The sequence below is a fragment of the Pavona decussata genome, unplaced genomic scaffold, assembly GCF_977016875.1.
Source record: "Pavona decussata unplaced genomic scaffold, jaPavDecu1.1 SCAFFOLD_244, whole genome shotgun sequence".
Classification (NCBI taxonomy): domain Eukaryota; kingdom Metazoa; phylum Cnidaria; class Anthozoa; order Scleractinia; family Agariciidae; genus Pavona; species Pavona decussata.
In genome coordinates, this window is record NW_028145649.1 from 2,373,953 (window position 1) to 2,388,982 (window position 15,030).

The 15,030-nt window shown below is 37.1% G+C and overlaps 2 protein-coding genes across 3 annotated transcripts in view; one reads left to right on the forward strand and one right to left on the reverse strand.

The window, feature by feature from the left end:
- LOC146457412 (sortilin-like) overlaps positions 1-8,740 on the reverse strand; it is a 36,145-nt gene extending 27,405 nt beyond the window's left edge. The window contains exons 1-6 of the mRNA XM_085091968.1: positions 8,369-8,740; positions 8,191-8,265; positions 3,654-3,721; positions 2,735-2,837; positions 1,388-1,564; positions 343-410 (exon numbers count right to left, since the gene is read on the reverse strand). Of these exons, the coding sequence (XP_084948094.1) occupies positions 343-410; positions 1,388-1,564; positions 2,735-2,837; positions 3,654-3,721; positions 8,191-8,265; positions 8,369-8,635 (758 nt within the window). The 5' untranslated portion in view covers positions 8,636-8,740. The remainder of the gene's footprint in view (positions 1-342; positions 411-1,387; positions 1,565-2,734; positions 2,838-3,653; positions 3,722-8,190; positions 8,266-8,368) is intronic.
- Positions 8,741-8,878: 138 nt separating this feature from the next.
- LOC146457413 (retinal homeobox protein Rx2-like) lies at positions 8,879-14,235 on the forward strand. Of its 2 annotated transcripts, none has more exons than XM_085091991.1 (3): positions 8,879-11,554; positions 12,209-12,360; positions 13,441-14,235. In XM_085091991.1, the coding sequence occupies exons 1-3, from the start codon at positions 11,506-11,508 to the stop codon at positions 13,879-13,881; spliced, it is 642 nt and encodes a 213-aa protein (XP_084948117.1). In that variant the 5' UTR covers positions 8,879-11,505; the 3' UTR covers positions 13,882-14,235. The 2 variants fall into 2 exon arrangements, with proteins under 2 accessions (XP_084948117.1, XP_084948118.1); XM_085091992.1 differs by having other exon boundaries at positions 8,879-11,279.
- The last annotated feature ends 795 nt before the right edge of the window (positions 14,236-15,030 follow it).

The window sequence follows — 15,030 nt, forward strand, 5'->3', positions numbered from 1 at the left end:
AATCTATACCAGACTTTCAGACCAATATGGTTACTAAATTCTATACCCTATTTCTGACCGAAACAGCTCAAAAAACCATACCCTTTGGTGCCATACCTTCCTAAGCTGTATAGCTTTATAGGGAAGTTATCACCCACCCCCCTCCCCCAACCCCACCCCAGGCAGGCTTTTCCTTGAATCTTCAACTTGGCAATTTTCAGGTAGTTGTCATGACAACAGATCAGCATTTTTGTATTGCTGAGATTTTTAGAACTGAAAATCCAAGAAGCCCAGATCAATCAAAATTCACCACATATCAAATAATAAAATGTAAAATAAGGATTAAGAGCACCCTGTACTCACCATTTGGCGCTCCTAACATAACTCTGCAAAAATCTCCAAGTTAATCCAAAGTCTTTTGATAAGAACATCTAGAGGGAAGGTAGAAATTTTAATTTAAAAAATTATAACTTACTGAAATAAGAACTAATCAATTACCATTCAATGGTAATTAATAACAATTATGTAATAATCATTATTAATTATAAATAATAATTAATTATTATCATAATTAGCAGCTTGTCATGAATCTCTAAGCGAATGAAGATAAAATTAAACAAAGTGAAATGGGTTTTGAGTTTTAATTTTCTGCTTGAGTGACCATTATTAATCAATCATGTTACAGTAAATTGGCAACAGTAAAGAATTGTATAAAACTACATTTTTCAACTCACGCCACAAATTTACATGCAAGTATTGTATTAGCTTCAAAACAACTTCACATGTAGGTACTTTAAAACCTGACGTGCAAGCAACAACTTTTAAATAAGAAAGTGACGCAGGCATACTCGGAAAAAAGAAATCCGAGTGCTCCTATCAGGAGTCAAACCTAAGACCTTCCGATTACTAGTTCGGATGCTCAGCTCAATGGTAGAGCATCCGAACTAATAATCGGAAGGTCTTAGGTTTGACTCCTGATAGGAGCACTCGGATTTCTTTTTTCCGAGTATGCCTGCGTCACTTTCTTGAATAATCATCATTCTCACTCATTCACCAGGCTGGAAATATACCATCACATTTCTTTCAACTTTTAAATACTTCATAAAGCTCTTTGAATGGTTAACAGAGCAAATTCGTGACTAGTGGTGGGAGTTAATGCCTCCATTTTATTTTTTACAAAAACTGTCAAAATTCATACAAGCTGATTGGCCCATACATGTACCTGTTATCTATAAGAGTACAGACTGTAACAAACATGAATTGTCAGGTGTACATAATACAAATGAACCATGCAGTGAGACAGTTCCTCTAATAAAACCTGTTGCAAAAGAATGGATTAACGAACCATATGAAATAGCCTTGTGCTCCCCTTGGAAGTGCTAATAAAAGTCTTGCCTTTATTTCTAACCTTTCCATCGACAACCCCTCTCCCTAGAATCCAGTCTTCTTCACGTGGATGAAAGATAAGCGGGCCAGTGACCTGAAATGGAACTGTATTCTTTGTCCACGTTTCTCCACCATCAACGGTCCTCACAATGTGAGAATTGGTTGGGAAGAATAGATTACCATGTGAAACAAGAATCACCTACCATTGAAACCAAAAGAATAAAATATAATAAGAAGTGTAAATAAATTGTTTGATGCAAATGTTACTGAACACAAAAGTTTAAAGGAAACCTCCACTGCTGAAATAAGTAATAAGTAAACATTAAATTGTTGAAACTACTGTAAACAATGATTATCTTATTTTACATTTTGTTGGAAAACATGGAAATAGTATTTCTGTGTCAGTCAAAACAGGATTTGATTATCGTTCATTTTCGCTTTTAAATTTTCCGGGTACCACGGTGACCATGTTGGATAATTTTCATGACGTAATACGGTTCTTCAAAAGAACTTTCGCTCACTGACAAATTAACGGCAATCGTATTACGTCATAAAACCCAAAGTGACGGCGTGCAGGAAATTAAAAAGTGAAAACAGACAATAATCATTATCTATTTTTAGCACACTTGAATGTTATTTCTACTTTTCAAACTAAAATTTACAATTTTAGACATTTCCAACAATTAAACGTCAAAGTTTGTTGTCAGAGTGGAGATTCCCTTTAAAAATTCTTGCTTTTCAAGTAATGATGTTCAGAAAAGAATAAAAATAATACAAGCTTTGATGTCCACCACTTAGATACATGTACTTCAAATGGAGTTCTTCTAAAAAATCTCAAGCTTTTCAAGTAATAATGTTCAGTAAAAAAAATAAATGCAAGCTTTGTTGTTTACATGTATCATGTTCAGATACTTCAAATGGAGTTCTTCTGAAAAAAACCTCTAGCTTTTCAAGTAATATTAAATGTTCAGTATACAGGTGTAAATGCAAGCATCTAGATAGTTGTACTTGAAACAGATTTCTTTTAAAAATGTTCCTGACTGACCGAGTAAGAAGTGATAGCAGGTTTGCTGACATTAGATCCATGCTCAACAATGTTATTGAGCATGCTTACATGTACGTACCAGGGCTGTCACTAAGATTTCAAGTTGCGGGATAAATACAACAAGTAGGCGGGGAACCAAACAGCTAGGAATTTCTTTTGGTTCTATTTTTCTTCTATTTTCCTATGAAAATAGCCGGGGGCCACGTTCTTAGTAACCGGGGGAAATCCCCGGCCCCCTCCTCGAGCTCTTAATGACAGCCCTGATGTACACATACAAATTAATGGTGCTGCTGGGTTTCTTTATACAAAGCAGCTCCAACAAACCTTTTTAGGGTTCACTGGACTTTTCATAATTCCACCATCCTTCCTTATATGCGTATCAAACACTTCAGCATTGACCCGACGAAATGTCTTTCCAAAGTCATCGCTGTTGAAAAAAATGGTACACATTCAAAACATTATAATCAGAGAATTGATAAATACAGTTACTTTCAACTGATAATAAAAATAAATCTTATTTGTTTGCTTGACTCTTAGGATCCGACTTCCCCTCACGTCAACAAAAGTCATTCAATGTCAGCAATGAGTCCATGGATGACCTTCTTTGGACTAGTCACTCACCCAGATACAGTTATGATATAACTCCTAGGTTCAAATCCAATGGAAACCATTGACAAAGGTAAAAGGTACTATGACCAGAATTGTGACTTTCCTAGCTTAAAACAGAGAGTTCACTTGGTCCCAGCAAAATCCCTAATTGAATGCAGACATTTCCTTAAAAAATACATGTAGAGTTGAACCGTACTATTAATAATATTTTAAATAATTAGTTACCTCTGAAAGGAAAGCGCAGGCATGTTGCATAGGCAGGATTTCTGTTATATTTTTGTCTTTTATTTTTGTTTATTTTAGAATGATGATGACGATGATGATGACAATGAATTTATACAGCATCATTAACCATTGATTCAGACAGATTTTGCTCAAAAAGTGCTCAAGGCAAAAACCTCTGAATTTTCACATACGGACTTGTTTTCTCATGATAAACCTTGATCTGTTTTTATTTCAATCTTTAATTTAAGCTGGAAGACTTAATCTCAGAGATATTGAACTCTGAAGTTGGCTGATTTTGACAGTGCAGCTGGGGAGGCATATACTGTTGGCAAAGCATCAATCATTAAAGTTTACCACAAATAAGTGTACAATCATGTAAATATTCATTCAAATTATATGGTGATCATACCTTTCATAAAGTTCAGATGGGGCAGAAAACAAAAATGCAAGCTCCATTGTCGCCAGAAGAAGCATTGACTGGAAAGAAAAAAAACACATCAATAATATTATTATTAATATTGTTAACTTAATATTTTTAATATTAAAAATAAATTGCAGATAACTGGGTGAAAGGCCAAGTCACTGGTTACTGACGTGCAACTTACCTCTACGCGGTTTGTGCATACAACTTTCAATAATGATAAGTACTGAATGATGATATTTATTTACCAATGTTACGATATACTTCCGGTATGTCCACTCACTATGTCAGTTAGTAAACCGCATGTACAGTGTTAACTGGATTCCTAGCAATTGATTAAAACATGTATTCTGAATAACACAGAGTGTGTTTAGCTTGCTTTTTCCATCGAAACAACCAACTTGGATTCAAGGAAACTAACAAAGAAGCATTCTCACGTAAAATAATTTTATTAAAAATCTGAGTAGCCCTAATGGGAGTTGAAGTGACTTGAACCCCTTTCAGGACCAGGTTCCAGGTGTCTTTTGGATGCCCTGACCATTTGCAAGGGGACTCATGTTGAGCAAGGCACAGGGCTCAAAGTTTATTTTTGGCTTTGGGAGCACCTGTGCTACCAGGTGTAAATTTCTAGGTGCACTGTCGAAATTTTAGTCGCACAGCTAAAAATTTTAGGAGAACAACTTAAAATACTGGTAGCACCTTAAAGAAACATCAGAAGCTTCAGGCAGTTTATAAGTGATCGTTGATAATGGTGTTATGACGACACCGACACGTTTTATATTGTTTTTTTCTTATTTTCGGTTGCCGATCGTTAATCAGCACGGTAATCTTTTATTTCAATTATGTGTTTGTTTCTTTCAGTCTCTTACTGTACGTTTGAGATAGCAATAATAATGTTACATTTTTTTAGTATTACATGTTATGGTTCATTCAACAAGATAATAAGACAAAACGAAAGTAAGGAATAACATCATTGAATCCTCTTGATCAGACGAAATCCTTCAAGTCTCACGGATCACCCGACTGAAATTGATTCATTTGGCTACTTTCTGTAGGCAAGGTTAGGTCGCCTTGATTTCTGTCCACTGTTTAACCACTTCACAACTGCTGGAGTTGGATCAAATGTGTTGGAAGGCAGCGGCCGGCTTTTTAAGAATAAATTTCTTTTTGTAAATGAGCGTTTCCAAAAAAGTGAAAAAATTACATCGTTGACAGTGCATTGACTTAACTGAGTTAAAATTCATTGTTTCACATGAAATACGTAAAACTTGTTCTTACTTTGAAGAAAAAAAAGTCTCAACCCAGATTGTTTAAACATTCTTGACTCTTTGATACTAAATTGCGCGAGAAACACGTGTTTCAGAAGGTTGCCTTCACTCGTACGTACGTGTCAGCGGTGCGGTCACATAACCGAGAAGAGTCTGGGGTAAAGTCTGGGGTGGGATGAAACACGGACAAGAAATGGACTTGGGGAAACAACAAATAAAACACACACTGATGTAAGAAAAACGGTGTAACTTTCTTATGTGGAACCTAATTGTGTTACATCCCAATTGAATTTATTATTTCAAGCTTCTGTTTCGTGTTTAATTGAGCAGAGTACACAAGAATTGTCAGGTGAGGAATCAAAGTGGCTCCGATTCAGGCGCACTGAACTTGGGCGTTTTTAGGCGCATGGGTGCGAGCACATATGATTTTTTAGGCGCAAAATAAAAAATCTAGTCGCATATGCGACCCGCTGGTCGCTAACTTTGAGCCCTGAGGCAAAATGATCTCTCATATATTTTTTGCAAACAATTCTTCAGCAAAAAATAAATCTCCAGTAAGCAAACAAACAGCCAGTAAACAAAGTTTTAGCTCTTAAGGATGGTGCCTACTTTGTTACTGCGCATACATGTACGTTCTGCGCATCTCGAGATACTCGGGTTTCCTATGGGTGGTGCCTACTAGTACAGGAATATTTTTGTGCAGTTTAAAACTATACGGAGAAAACAGAACTTAGCAAATGCTTTTGGTATCTCAAAAGAAAATTGGAGGTAACCATGCATTTTTAAGAGATAATGAAGCTTCAATTTAGGAAAAAATCCCATACATTGCTTTATATTTTGGCGCTTTTTGGAGATATTATTGCTTAGTTATCTCTGAAAAATGCATGGTTACCCCCAATTTTCTTTTTGGATTCCAATAGCCCTTGCTAAGATCTGCTTTTCCCACAGTCAAAAATAAAATACTTCAGTATTAGTAGGCACCGTCCTTAATAATAACAAATGAAGCAGCATGTAGAACATTTTTTTGTGACCACAGATGTATCCTGCTAGCTGAGGTTTCCTTCTGGTACTTAAGTCTTTTAGCATGTACAGTCTGTAAGAAGTTGTTTACATCTCTGGTATTTTGCATGCATCTGCAAAATACTAGAGACGTGACCAACTTTGTACATGCTAAAAGACTTACCAGAAGTACAGTCAGATGATTTGCCACTTGGCCAGTTTTAACATTCATTCATTTACCCCAAAACTCATTTCTACCCACTACTCGGGACTTTTAGAATGTCTCCTACCATTACAAATTTAAATTTAAGAGGGCTAGCTGTGGCCACAGACATCAACAACAAGCTTTAAGTTACTGTATTGTTCTTACAAGCATTTTTTTACTTTCGAGCAAAACAAGGTCTGATACTAGAATTCAACAACTTTAAAGACATAAGCAATTTGAATTCAAGAACTTCTGTAAAATTCAACTCAAGGAGTTTCAATCTTGACTGTCAGAGCCTTGCACATTTACCATGACTTCTTTCCACATCTTGCAAAATGGTTTGTATATTAATTATTACACCCATTTTGAAATCACTGGTGATCCTTGCAATCTGATTGGCCCTCAACAGTGCGATTTATTCCCAAATTGCACCATATTTTGCTCTAAATCACATCCTTTCTTTAGTCCATCAAAATGGAAATGAAGTAACAAAAATAGAATATTAATATTGACAATAAAACTCTATGATTTCAAAATAGGTGTAATAAAGTCACTGTGGTAATTGAGCTTTGTGTCAAAAAACTTTGGTCTAAAATCATACTTGTGATTTCGAATCAAACTCGCGCTGTGCGCTCGTTCGATTTTGAGATCACGCGCATGATTTTCAGACCAAATTGCACTCCACTCAGTTCAATTACCATTATTTATTTTAATTAGTATTACTAAAAAAGCTATTCAGAAATAATTTCCTATATACTGGGCTGTTCAATTTTGATTAACCGGTATTCCTGAGCAGACACTTGAAGACAATGTTTTCAAATTTGTGTTTGTCAGTGCTCTAATACAATGATGGAGCAAACCTCAAGTTCCTAAATCAATATAAAACATGTTCAGCACCTGCTAAGAACCAATATAATCAGCTATGTAACTAAATAAACACTTTCTCTTTAAATGTGATATAGAATGTCTCTTACAAAAGAACGTCTCTTACAAATTATTTGCCTTCAAATGATCATCATCAGTGATAACAGAACTTTCAAATATTCAGCTGACAAAAACATGCTTTTCTTAATATCAATTTTTATCTCATCATTTGTCAGATGACTGACACAACAGATCAGTTTCAAGATTGCAGCCCTGGTTTTCATTTCATATTTAAAAACCAAGGAGAGATTGTGCACAAAATTTACATTTTTTTTCATTTGAAAGTTTTTGAAATATTGATCAAGGTATATGAGGTTTATAATGGCTTATTATAGGTGGTGTTGCCTTGCAACTGGCATCAATGTTACTTCTTGCAGGCTATCACTCTTTGTGACTTTGTTCCTTTCTCTCATTTTCTTTTTGTTTATTTAAGAATTTTCTCAGTATATTACATAAAGACAAAAATAGGTAAATGAACTGAAAAAATTGGGAAAATATTCACTCAAAGGGATTTGACTAAGGGTGTCTTTGAGCTGTTGACTTCTTATATTTGTAAACATAAAATAATCAAAATGTAGATGCAGATATTGAAGACAATAACAACATAGAGAAAGACATTATTATGATTTAAATTTAAACTATGGATTATATATTAAATGATGAGTAAATCTTAAATGCGAAATATTTGAAAATTTCTCTTGAAAGTATTGAAAACATTTTTTTTTTGGGACAAGTATAGCCATACGCTGCATGTAGTAACAAACAAATCTAAATTCTTTGATAGATTCTTGGGATCCATGGTAATATCAACTTTTAATATTCATAACCTTAACGAGACCTTTTGCGGAAACAGCGAAACAGGAAACAATAACATGTATTGACAAAATGACATCAGGAAATATCTGCGTAGTTACTTGTCCCCAATTTCTACTAAGATTTACAACAATATAGCTAGGGCTATCCAATTATGCATCGAAATGGGCTGAAACATGACATCGCCATCATCCAATCATACCTTAGCTTGCTCAGCTTGTTATAGATCTGTCTTTTCGGATAACGATCGAGTTATTTATGCTTAATTATAACTTAGGTTGCTTAAAAACAGTTTTGCAAAAGCGATAAATCTTACCGATGCTTCGCCTGTAGGTCTCTTTCCAATCCAGGCCAAGGAGATGCTTAGCTTTGTCTCATTCTCAAACAGCCACTAGGAAATTATACAAGTTAACGCGGAACTTTAGTAAACAAAGCAACACGCTACGTATCTGGTATGAATACAAGCTAGAACAATCTTGAAAAGCTCAACTTACATCAAACGTTTGTAATGTTCGTCCGTCGTCATTGGTAGGATCGTTACAGGGACCCTCTTTTTTGTTGGCGTTGAATACATCGGGATGATCGTCATTTGATTCTCGCCGAACACGGCGCTTAGCCAGAGAAGATATCTTGGATTTACTTGGCTGAGAAAACTGAATAAGTGAATCTTTGCCCGGCTTTTCCCTGATAGTCTTGAAGCTCAGAACAGCAGAACAACACATAACAGCGAGAAACACGCTAGCCAGATTGACGGGGCCCATAATAAAACAAAATTAAAAACAAACTTGGAGAAAAATGGTGCAAAGTAGTAATAATTTTACATCCAAACTAAAACATATTTGCAACTGCTTTAACTTTGAGTGGGGTTATGAGCATGCGTCAAAATGCAAAAACCGCAAAAGACATCGATCGAAGGCTCGAAATCGTAAGAAGGAAGTACAGTAATCGTGCTAGATAAAGATGATTTATAAAATAAGGCCTTCGCCTTCACGGATTATGCTTTGTGTAAAGGGTAATTTTGAGATACAGTGGTATGCTTTATTATGCTATGGTATGCTCTGCTATGCTATGCTATTTTACCACAATTCAGGACATTACGTCAACAACTAACGTGAATATCACACGAGTCACGCGGAAGCGGAAGTTCAAGACTTTCCTGAAGGTTCACGCGGACTTCTCGAATTCTTGTTCCCTTGAAAAATAGCTTATCTTGTGATCATGATGAATGGAGTGTGCTATCGTCGAGGAATGATTTTTGCTGTGAGCTGGTGGTTCTTTGGGTCCTTTAGATAATAAATTACAGACGGCGTGACAAAAAAGCTGGACACGCATAAACCGAACTTTTTCAGTTCCAACTTTTTTGTTTTCGTCTTTTCTGCTGCAGTAAGGATCAGTCTAGCCGTCCTTATAATTTATTATCTCAAGTATTTTACTGATCCAGGACTGTAAAAGATCCGGCGTCTCTCAACGTCTTGTCGGCTGTCGTCTTGCCAAATCTAGAGCGGTCGGCTTCTCAACGCTGTAAGCAGAGATCCTTTCCTCCACCCTCCAAGGGATCTCTGCTTGCAGGGTAGGTAATCTCTTGACTATTTTCATAGAAAATCGGGTTTAAGAGTATGGATTTATCACTTAAAGACAAGGTATAAAGGCGATAACCATTTTTTAGTTTGTAAATAGCTCGCATTACTTTGGATAACTGGTCCTGCTTCTCGTTCAACTGCAGTACAACACTAACCGAAGCTTGTTCCCTTCAACGAGAATGCGAATTTGTATTGCCTTAGATTAAGCCTTGTGGTCACTGACTGCAAGACATAATGAAGTTTGAACTCACATTACTTATTTATTTATTTTTTTTTTTTGCAATTGGCGATCTTGGCGGAGCTGAGATAGCTGAACAGAGTAATGTTTGACTACGTGGCCTGGAATGTCATGATTTTTCTCCGGTAATTTATTTGGTGAGAAAACATACTAATAATGTTTACTTGATCACATTTCAAGCAATTTTAAATAAACCTAACCTGTCTCTAAATTAGGTCAACTAAATGTTCGATCGTCTTTCGACGAAAGAGAAATTTTTTGCTAACGCATTTTGTAATGGAAACTGAAATAAAACATTGTCTTGGATCATGTAAAATAGATGAATTGGCAAAGCGATCTTCAAAACATTAAAGTGTCAAAGGAGTGGTCAGCTTTTAACAATAGTGAACATTTTCTCTTGGTGAAGATGAAAGAGTCCCAATGTGAGATTGATAAGGGTTTAATAAGTTCTAAAGAAACTGTGGTGTTTTGACGGTGGAGGAGTGGAGACAGACGGTTGGTTTACCAACAGAGTTGATAATTTAACGTAAATTGGCCACCGTAAAGAGACTCGAGTGCTGAAATGAAAAATTGGGATGGTTCTGAAAGTGAAAATTAAAGGTGATTATATCATGCACTTTCCACTTGTTACACCATTGGTGTTAAGGCACTTCCTAAAGATGTTTCGTTATAAATTACTTGACTTCCTGGGTGACCTTAATTGGATCATGAAGTCGTATCCTCCGAGCAGAAAAAAAATTAAAAGGGAAGCTGTTGGAATATTACTCCCCATTTGTTTTTGTTTTGTTTTGTTTCGTTGACTTGACATTTTAATTGTTCTTGTTTTTCACAAGTGCTCGCTAGTTTCTTTAACAAAGACAGTAGAAAACAATAGTTACCCATGGACATGTCGATACCTTAGTAGGTGACAATTTTCGGTAAGTAGTTGGTCCCAGGTTAATAAGCCGGCTTGTGTATTCTTTAAAAAGTTTACGTGAGATTTGGACTCACGCGAAAAAAAAAAAAGTAACTGTGCGCGCATACACATTTGGGAAATCAAGTTGCACGCTATCATGAACCTTTCGAGGGAGTAGAAACTGAAAAGTCTTGAACACTAAGCGAAACACTAAATTAAATTTAGAGTTCCGAGGTTTATTAGTTCTGAGTTCAACCCAGTTATGCCGTATCGAAACGTTGCAAGACTTAGGAAGCAGTGTAATGAAGGGACGTACTTATGATTTCTACCAAACTGATGTAATGAAAGGCGATTCCGCCAAGTGTGAACACTGGTTATTATGGAGCATCGATAAAATATGATTATGATTGCCGCGTTGAGGCATTTTTGAACATTAATTTTTGAAAATAGTTGATTTCCAAATGCTTTAATTAAGCTACATTTGATATTTAAAATAAAAGTGCTTTGGCTTTTCATAAACTTCACGCGTAAACTACAAGCTAGTGAGTTAGTAAATTACCGAGTCTTTTCGTTTTCTCCACGAGCAAGAGCGACCTTCTAAAAGAAAACAATTAATTTCATAAAAAGGTGAGACTTGACGCATAACAATGGTTAAATCACACAGGATGATGAACAGTCGAGCGACAATAGAGGTGAGACATAATTTCCTAATCAAGTCAGCAACATGTTTATTGTGTTAGAAGTTTATTTGCCCACCCATAAATCAATAATGAGCGTCCTATGGGCATATAAAGGAATTAGTCTTAAGTGATCATTACAACTCTGTGAGTAAGCCGTGCGCGGATTCGGAGAGACACTTCAAATCATACGCTGTTCGTTCTAGTTCATCTTATCCTGCGATACTTTAGCCTCCACACCATGGCGACTTCAAAGAAGAACTTGAAAAGACCAGCACCGCAAAACGAATGTAAGTAGCCATTGATCTGTTGTTTTCTTGGAAGCGCATTCCTGACACGAGAACGAATTAATGTGGTGTGCGCATAAGTTTATAAGTTACTACTCCTCGTAAAGTACCCGGTTCGTCAATTGAACGTTTGATTTATTAACAGAGTTGATAACTAAAGGTAAATTGGTCACCGCAAACTGAGAGCTGACGTTTCAAGCGTTAGCCTTTCGTAAGAATAAACCTGCCCTGACCGCTAAAAACGCCAGCACACGAATCTCTTTACGGTGGCCAATTTACCTTCAGTTATCAACACTGTTGATAAACCAAACATTCGTTTCTACTCGCCACCGACAAAGCACGGCATTCAGTCATTCACTTTCTTCAGAACTGACCCACGCCTTGTCAATCGGTTAAGCTCATTTAAAAATTACTGATAGGTATTCATCGATAATCCAGCATTTGTAGGGAGACTAGTAAAACAGACTCGGCGTTTAAATTTGGATTTAGACTCTGAGAGCTTCTGTTTTTAACATGAGAACGTGGACGCTTTCAGAGAACAAGGAACGTTTTTTGCCATATTATAAAGACAGAGTTATTATTAAGAGTTTTACTGAAAGCACAGCTATCAGTTGTATGCTTAGTGCTGCGGTCAACGAATACGCAATTTTTTCACAGATGATAAAATGCGCCAGAGACGCCGCCGCACAGCTTTTACAGACGAGCAACTTGATCGTTTGGAGGACTCATTTGAGAAAGAGAGATTCCCAGGAATCCAAATCAGAGAAGATCTTGCCCGCGAACTTAACATCGGAGAGGACAGAATTCAGGTAAAGGTGGATTTCTTTTGTAATTTTATATTACGCTTACTGGTCGTTTCGCTACACTGCAGTTTAGTGGACTCGCTACATTTTATAGCTGACAAATTCTTATATTTGACCTCAATCAGTACTCCCCTCGTGTAGCGAAACGACAGGATACCACATACCCTAATTAATTATCCGTTTGTAACTGAAATCTGGCACTTTTACAAATTCAATCGTGAATGACTTTTTCTGCAAAAATGCGCAAGTTATTTCATGTGGACCTATAACGTTTACCCTTGTGATCGCTTACTCGGCCGCGAAGATCCGATTTATACCGAAAAGGCGCTTACTCCATTGGGAGCTCGTAGGGGGGCAATTATTGGAGCACATTACTTAGCAAGAAACCTCGTTATTGGTAGCGTCAAGCGGACTCATCTAATTTCCTCAGTAGTTTTTGTGTCAAATCGGAAATTGGCGTTTTTCACACCTTGTGACCACCAACGATTAATTTATTCATACTTAAGTGCAACGTGGATCAAGGCCACAGAAAGTTGAAATTAGAAAATAGTAACAATAAAGAAGATGAAGTGAACGCGAAAATAAAACTCGTGAAGACCAAATTGAGAAAGATTATGGGAACCGGCCCATCTGTTCCTAGTTCTCGCGCGATACATCAAAACATTCTATTACGTTTGCTAACCTCTGGTCGTGTTCGGTTCTCTTTTCAAACCTATATTGCCTATGAATTGGCCACTAATGTAAGAAGAAATAAGCTGAGAATGATGTATTATTTTAGAAAGTGACACAGGCATACTCGAAAAAAAGAAATCCGAGTGCTCCTATCAGGAGTCGAACCTAAGACCTTCCGATTACTAGTTCGGAACTAGTAATCGGAAGGTCTTAGGTTCGACTCCTGACAGGAGCACTCGGATTTCTTTTTTCCGAGTATGCCTGTGTCACTTTCCAGAACAATACATCATTCTCATTCATTCACCAGGCTGGAAATATACCATCACATTTATTTCAAGAAATGAGCTGTCAATCATTCTTGTTTTTTATGACATGCGCAACTATTCACATTGGCTTCTTTTCTACCATTTTCAGGTCTGGTTCCAAAATCGACGCGCAAGATGGCGCAGGCGCGAGATAAAAAACAAGCCCGCTCCAGCCCTCCCTGCCACGGAGAATTATATGCCAAGCCATGACGTCACCAACCCGAGCGTGTTCCAGCCTATTTTCCCGCCACTGCACTCTATGCCCTTCAGACCATGGGAGTCGTTTTACCCGCTATTTACTGCCAATCCTCTGTTCCCGCCAAGAAATACAGGAAGCCCTGAATTCTTCCACAGTCAAACCAACATCTCCGTTGCTGCTTCACAATCCTCCCAAACTGTCAATGCTATTAGCCAACCGCGTGTATCAGCTTCAGCAAGCCCAACGCTCAGTCCCAGGATGTATGACTCGGACAGTGGGGAAAGTCGCCATTCTGCCGACGATTATTTAGCTGCTGTCACTTTGGCCAGCGGGTTTCAGCGGGAAAACTAGGAGAGACTTTTGTGTAGTTTGACTGTGAAACGATGAAAGTTTCAGAAAATGAAATTGTAAGAAAAATGTGCGAGTTGTATTTCACAAGTGTTTTTAATTTTTATTCTATTAAGCAAGATTTGTAAAACGTTTCAGTTGTTGAAATTGAACTCAATTTATACTTCCCATGTTGGTATATCGACAAGAAGTGTAATTTCCAAATCTGGTATGACATGTAGTAAATAAAGTAATTGACTTTCTCTCTAACTGGTTTGTCTTCTCCAACTTTAATTTCTATAAGCTACTTGTTGATTTGTACATAAAGGCCATCGGCGTACTTCTCTCCAAAAGAAACCTGTCTACATGATCACAAAACACGCCCACGGGGGGAGGGGGGGATACTCCTATTTAACGCTGACCGTCTTGAAAGGCGACGAAAATGAGGCATGTTGTCTTTACCCTATTTGGACTGAGACGGGTGATCGAGAGGGGCGGGCGAAATGCAAAAGCGACCAAACTTCGTGTTTTTCCTACAATTGGCATGATATGTTATTCTTTGTGATGCGTGTCTTTATGTTTCCACGGCAACGAGATTTGACAGTGCAGTGTCATCTTTGAATTTTTCATTTCACGATTTTCACTAAAAAATTGCATGTTTATCACTTTAGCTTCTGTTGACAAAACCAATCATACTAGAGCCAATAGTACTGAACAGTGCTTTGCAAGTAATTAAGGACGGCTTTCTCACGAGCCAACCAAAAAAAACCGCCAGCTACGCAGGCTAGATGCCATGCGATTTTCAGGGTTTGGGCGCCATTTTGGCCTGGCTGGCCACTCGCTCTTTTGATGCGTATTAAACCTTATTGTTGTCTTCAACTTTGCAACTGGTTTACGACACTGCCTGAATGCACCCTACAAGCCCACTTTCCCAGAATATTTCTGGGCAATCTCTATTTCCCTAGAGATCGAACGCACTTTACAAATCCATGATTATTATTAGTTTGTTAAAATTGTCCAGTAAATAAAAAAATATTGCTGGACTATTGTCATCTTGAGTTACACAAGGAAGACTGAAAGAGCCGATTTTTTTTTTAAACAAAACGTTTTAATTCAAATTTACAGTACAGTGAATGAAAGTTCTTATTAAGCTACTTTAACGAGTTAAACACG